At 40.0% G+C, this 6,424-nt stretch overlaps 1 protein-coding gene across 1 annotated transcript in view; it reads left to right on the forward strand.

The window, feature by feature from the left end:
- CRNKL1 (crooked neck pre-mRNA splicing factor 1) overlaps positions 1-4,965 on the forward strand; it is a 17,481-nt gene extending 12,516 nt beyond the window's left edge. The window contains exons 11-14 of the mRNA XM_017541512.2: positions 524-763; positions 1,881-1,982; positions 2,454-2,702; positions 3,661-4,965. Coding sequence (XP_017397001.1) covers positions 524-763; positions 1,881-1,982; positions 2,454-2,702; positions 3,661-3,828 — 759 coding nt within the window. The 3' untranslated portion in view covers positions 3,829-4,965. The remainder of the gene's footprint in view (positions 1-523; positions 764-1,880; positions 1,983-2,453; positions 2,703-3,660) is intronic.
- The last annotated feature ends 1,459 nt before the right edge of the window (positions 4,966-6,424 follow it).

The following is a 6,424-nucleotide window of genomic DNA, read 5'->3' on the forward strand; positions in this document are numbered from 1 at the left end:
GATAGACTGGACAGGGAAAATGTGGCACATATGCACCATGGAATATTATGCAGCCATCAAAAACGATGAGTTCGTGTCCTTTGTAGGGACATGGATGAACCTGGAAACCATCATTCTCAGCAAACTGACACAAGAACAGAAAATCAAACACCTCATGTTCTCACTCATAGGTGGGTGTTGAACAATGAGAACACATGGACACAGGGAGGGGAGCATCACACACTGGGGTCTGTTGGGGGGAACTAGGGAAGGGACAGTGGGGGATGGGGAGTTGGGGAGAGATAGCATGGGGAGAAATGCCAGATATAGGTGATGGGGAGGAAGGCAGCAAATCACGCTGCCACATGTGTACCTATGCAACAGTCTTGCATGTTCTTCACATGTACCCCAAAACCTTAAATGCAATTAAAAAAAAAAAAAAAGAATCTTCCTCAGCAGAGAACAGGCTTCAGGGCAGTGCAATAACTGTGCACAAATTGAATCCACTACAGTATCACAGTGGTCTGGTTATTTTATTTTCCAGGGAACTTCCATAGGCAAATGTCCAAAGAACAAATTATTTAAAGTTTACATAGAATTGGAGCTACAGCTTCGAGAATTTGACAGATGCCGGAAGCTTTATGAAAAGTTCCTGGAATTTGGACCTGAAAATTGTACCTCATGGATTAAATTTGCTGAATTAGAGACAATCCTTGGTGATATTGACAGAGCACGGGCAATCTATGAATTAGCCATCAGTCAGCCACGTTTAGACATGCCAGAGGTGAGCTCTCAAGTCAAATATAATTTGGTTTGAGATACTTGTTTAATCTTACTTTAGGTGACCGTCTAAATATAGGTGTATTTTAGAGTATAAAGATGATCTAACTAACTAGTCTTTTCTACTCAGATTAGGCTTGTAGGTGGAAAGGCAGGATGCGGGGGACAGGGGAAGTAACCCTCTAGTTAGATACCAGAGCACAGTAGACATCTACGATGATGACGAGGATGACTTGGGATATCATGGGGTTGGGTGACTCCCCTTCTCCAACAGGGAAGCCTAAAGGGGCTGGGGAAGAGGCCAGGCAAAGAAGTAGCCAGCAGGCTGGCCCACTCAGAGAACAAGGAGGGTGGAGGTGGGAACTGTACATCCCTGTATTCTCTAAACCGCGATATCCTTGCAACTACTGTTGTCACTGTCCTGAAAGTGCTCTCCTGCCTTCAGTAGTTAAGCTTGACCCACAAGATAACACCAAACCACAGCCAGGACCAATGTTAATCTCACAGGAGCTGTAGAACTCACCCAGCCATTTTTTGTTGATCTCATGCACTAACATGACCCTGCATTTAATGTTTTGGCCCCCTGACTACATTAAGTCAGGGCTTTGTGTATCACTGATTTCGTCAGTTGTCCTTGGCTCCTCTACCCAGAATGCCAACTCTCAAGTGTCCAGGCCACAGTTTATTCATCCTTATGCCCTGCCAGGCTGCATTGAGCCAGTGGGTACCTGTTCAGAGTCAACTCAACAAGCATTCACTGAACAGGTGCCCACTGGCTAAACCTGGGCCTGTCTTCTCTCTGGAAGCTCAATTGCACATGGCTGGAATATGACAGAGTACCTGGGAGATGCCTGGCAAATTTCTTAGCTCTTGATAAGCATTTGAAAAACTTCGAGAATCTCTAAGACTGAATCCAATGCCCTTTTTCTGTAACCTGGAATTCTAGCCAAGTTTTGGCCAGCTTACCAGTGTTATTTATCTTACCCACTTGTGTTCTTTAGTTGTTCAGTAAAAATCCCTTGTTTCTAGATGTAGATTAGAGTGATACCTAAGCTGTGCTTTAGATGGTGGCATGCTGCTTTGTAAATGTCAAGACCGACCAATTAACTTGTCTTTCTTAGGTGCTTTGGAAATCATATATTGATTTTGAAATTGAGCAGGAAGAAACGGAAAGAACACGAAACCTTTACCGACGGTTGCTTCAACGGACGCAGCATGTCAAGGTATTCTTCCTTTGTAGATGATCTTTCATTTTGTTTGAATCTGTCCTGAAGAAAATACTGTATTTCTTGTATTTTAAGTGTTTGGGTTTTTTTTTCTTTTGTTTAATGACTTCCTTGCTTTTTAAGAGAAACGTGAGTCTCAGAGGACTTGGGAATGTTTGAAATGTTGAGTTTATACCAGGTCATTGTTTAATCTGCATGTGAATAGCTTGGGTATCACAAGATTGAAAAAAAAGTTGAACTCTTTTTACAATTTTAAGACTGTGTCAGACATTTAATTGTAGAATGTAGAAATAAATTGCTTCAGTGTTTATATGTAAGCATATATTCATTGTTTTGATCTGTGAAACACTAGTGATGAACGCATTACTTTCAGATGTCATTAACTGGGAATTCACTTTATTATTATTATTACATTATTGTCTTCTGAGTGACATGGTTAATTTGGTTCAATAATACCTTTTTTTAAAGGTATGGATCAGCTTTGCTCAGTTTGAGTTGTCTTCAGGAAAAGAAGGAAGTTTGGCTAAATGCAGACAAATTTATGAAGAAGCCAACAAAAGCATGCGAAACTGTGAAGAAAAGGAAGAGAGGCTTATGCTGCTGGAATCTTGGCGAAGCTTTGAAGAAGAATTTGGAACAGCATCAGATAAGGAGAGAGTAGACAAACTCATGCCAGAGAAAGTCAAGAAGAGAAGAAAGGTCCAGGCTGACGATGGGGTAAGAACTCTGCCCTGGGAGTGTTCCTTTCACATCACATGAGTAGAAACACATCTGACTTTGAAATTTGTACTTTTAAGTGGCATAAGTACATTGTTAAAATGGAAGCACACCACCTGGAGTAGGAGATGGTTGCAGTCTGGCTGTTGTGGAAACACAGGGTAGAGCCTATGGTCCAGTCAGAAGTGGACGATGGGAAGGGGTTGGCAAAGGTGTTTTGGTGATGGTTGAGTCTGGGAACTACATGAAGTGTGATATTTTTAGAGCATTAAATAGGAAGTCAGCATGGAGGAAGCTGGCTCTGAATTTTCAGATAGGAGCTAATCCAGAGAAGGCTTGAAGGTGATAAGAAGGGGTTTGTTAGGAGTCAGTGAAGGCTGTTTTGCATAAAATGGCGTGACCAGATTGCTGGCATCTCCTACTGGCAGACTTAAGGGGCTTAGATTGGAAAAAGAAGACCCATCAGGAGGCAGTTTTTATAAGCCGAATAAGACATGGAAGGTGGAACTAGAACAGGGCCTGTTAGAACAGTATTTGGAAAGTGAGATCAGTGACTGATAGGAGGTGAGGACAGGACGGTAGGGAGTTGGAATAATAATGCACAGACGTATGGCTTTTCTACTGGAAGAATGTTATAAAAATGGTCGAACATTTCCTTAAATGTAAGACTGCACAATGGAGTTGGAGACACTCAACACCTTGGTTGGCTATAGAGGAGCTGTGCTTAGAGTTTTAGAATTTTTTCTACCAGTTCTTCAGTTCTCACTGAGCTGCAGTCGCTGCTTACTCACTCCCAGTCTTTCAGACCCAGCCCTTGTTCTTTCCATAGTAGACTTCGATGTTGTTTTGTAAAATGGAGGTAAGTTGAACTTGGGGTTTCTAATAAAGATTCTTCACTCTGATATGTGAGTATATCAGCCACATGTTTGCTTATCTTTTAATCGTTTTATTTCTATAGTCCGATGCAGGCTGGGAAGAATACTTTGATTACATCTTTCCAGAAGATGCTGCCAACCAACCTAACCTCAAACTCCTGGCCATGGCCAAACTATGGAAGAAACAGCAGCAGGAAAAGGAGGATGCTGAGCACAGTCCAGATGAGGATGTCGATGAGAGTGAATCCTGATCTTTTTCATATTGACAAATGTTTTGTTATTTTTATAAATTAATTGTTTGGAACTTTTGTGACTCCCGGAAGTTCTTATATATTTCACCAGTAAGAAATTGATTGGTATCTTTGATAGCTACTTTTTAAAATTATTTTTTTAAATGCCCTTGGGTTATCTAGTGGTGGGGATTGCAAGTAAAGGACTTTTTTAACTGCTGGATTTCTTTTTCCAACTGAGATCAAACTTTTCTAACATCTGTACACATCATGCATTAGGAAATGTAATTAAGATAACGTTTAGCATCTATTTTGGGTGAACTCGCAGACTTTTGAGCCCTTTTTTTTTTTTTTTTAGCTTTTCGGTTACATTCTATAATAACTTTTCGTATCATAACCATAGTTTATGCATTCATCTGAAATGTGTAACTTCGTCATGTCTTCAGAGTCACAGACTTGAGTTCATTTCCCAGCCCTGCCATTCGTGATTATGTAACTTAATTTTCATTTTCCTCATAAAATGGGCCAATACTTACGGCAACTCATTCTGAAGATTATATTATAAGAGGAATATACCTGGTGCATAGTAAGTGCTCAGTAAAATGTTTGTTCTAAGCCACTTTTTATTTTTTATTATTTTTTTTAAAGCCAGGGTTTTACCATGTTGGTCAGGCTGGTCTTGAACTCCCGACCTCAGGTGATCCGCCTGCCTTGGCCTCCAAAGTGCTTGGATTACAGGCGTGAGCCACCACTCCCGGCTACGTTCTAAGCCACTTTTAAAAATAGTTACATTCCTTGTAGAATTGAATGTGAATGGATTAATTTACCGTGTCTTCTACTAGTGGCCAGTTATATTAAGTGCTTTTTAGAACATTACTTGGAAAATAATTTGCAGTGATTATATTTCTGAACAAGGTTCAGAAAACATTGTTTACCAAGAATAATTTAGTCTAATTTCAGTTAGGCACTCATCAGTTCTCCAGAGTGGTAGAGCTTCGTAATAGCTTGTTTAAAGAATAATGGCTTGTTTACATGTGTGCTACAAAAAATGATGTCCCATGTTCACATAAATTTGGGAAACTCTGGACTAAGACTTAAGTCTCATTAGTCAAATCCCTTTATAGTTAGGCTTCTGTACATTATGTATCTCCAGTAGCAGTGTTGCTGTATTCTTTCCCAAACTTAGTGGACAGTGGAGTTATTTCTACCTAGATTACCAGTAAACATCTCCGAGTGTGCTATAGTAGAAAATGTCGGGAGGCCACGGCGGGCGGATCACGAGGTTAGGAGATCAAGACCATCTGACTTGACAGGGTGAAACCCTTTCTCTACTAAAAACATAAAAAGTGAGCCGGGCATGGTGGCAGGTGCCTGTAGTCCCAGCTACTTGGGAGGCTGAGGCAGGAGAATCACTTAAATGTGGGAGGCAGAGGTAGCAGTGAGCCGAGATCGTGCCACTGCATTCCAGCCTGGGCGAGACTCCACCTCAAAAAAAAAGTGTCTACTTAACATTGCTGACATTGTTAAACTTACTCTTGGTTTAGAGCATGGGTAGAAACACCTAAGGTAACTCTATGCTAAGTAATGAAAAGTAGCACAAGCATGAGTATATTTGCTGATGTGTTGCTCACATTCTCAAGCTAAAAACATTTGAGTGCATTAACTGATCTGAGAGTTTATTTCCTTTAGCTTGGACTGTGTTTCTGAAGCACATCTTTTCTTTGTTCACTGCTCAAGGACTAGAACTATATTTTTAAGACTGTTTTCCCCTAAAAGGACCTTTAGTAAGCAAATTTATTATTAAATATGCAAATGTCTTATTCACCCAAGGGAATAAAAGCTACTTCATAATGTTACTAAAATTTTATCTTGAAAATAGCATACAGTGTTAAGAGGACAGAAGAAAATAGGGCTGTTAAGATAAAAGGCAGTTCTGTTTTCAGCCTGACTGCTTTAGTCCCCGGACCAGCCAGCATCAGCTGCTGCGGTGTCAGATCACATCTCAAGTACAGGTCTGTCTAATGAGTGAGCAGGAGAACATCATCTTAATAATAAGCCTTTGGCTCATCCACAAGTCAGGGAGTGGGATGAAAACAGGTCAGAATGCAAGTCACTTAATCACAGTCTTCTAGAATTATCCATTTATGTTGCATGTATGCATACGAAAATAATTGTTATGTTCCTAAGGTAAGTTATAACAAGCATGTGCCAGTGTGAAAGTTTGAAGGAAAAAGCTATTCTCTAATAGGAGAACATAAAGATTCATTAAAGATTCATTTATCTCCCACACTCAACTCCACCAAAATAAATCCTTTCAATAGTAAAACTTTAATAATTTCTTGTGGGTTTTTCTTAAGTCTTTCACTAACTGGATATTTTCACATATTACAGAGGATGACGCTATAGATAGATAAGGAATTCTTTTTCCTCCCTAAAAATAAAACAACCTCAACAGCTTTTTCTTTTCTTTTCTTTTTTTAGAAGGGCAGGATTTAAGCAAAGCATTGTGAAGAGGAGAAAAGCTCTAGGACTAACAGTATTAACGCAGGTGACTGGGAAGAATTTACTAAACGATAAGAAGGGAACTCTTAAGTATGCTGGGCAGTGAATACTTCAA

This window comes from Cebus imitator, unplaced genomic scaffold (genome assembly GCF_001604975.1).
Source record: "Cebus imitator isolate Cc_AM_T3 unplaced genomic scaffold, Cebus_imitator-1.0 Scaffold134, whole genome shotgun sequence".
In the NCBI taxonomy this organism is placed as follows: Eukaryota; Metazoa; Chordata; class Mammalia; order Primates; family Cebidae; genus Cebus; species Cebus imitator.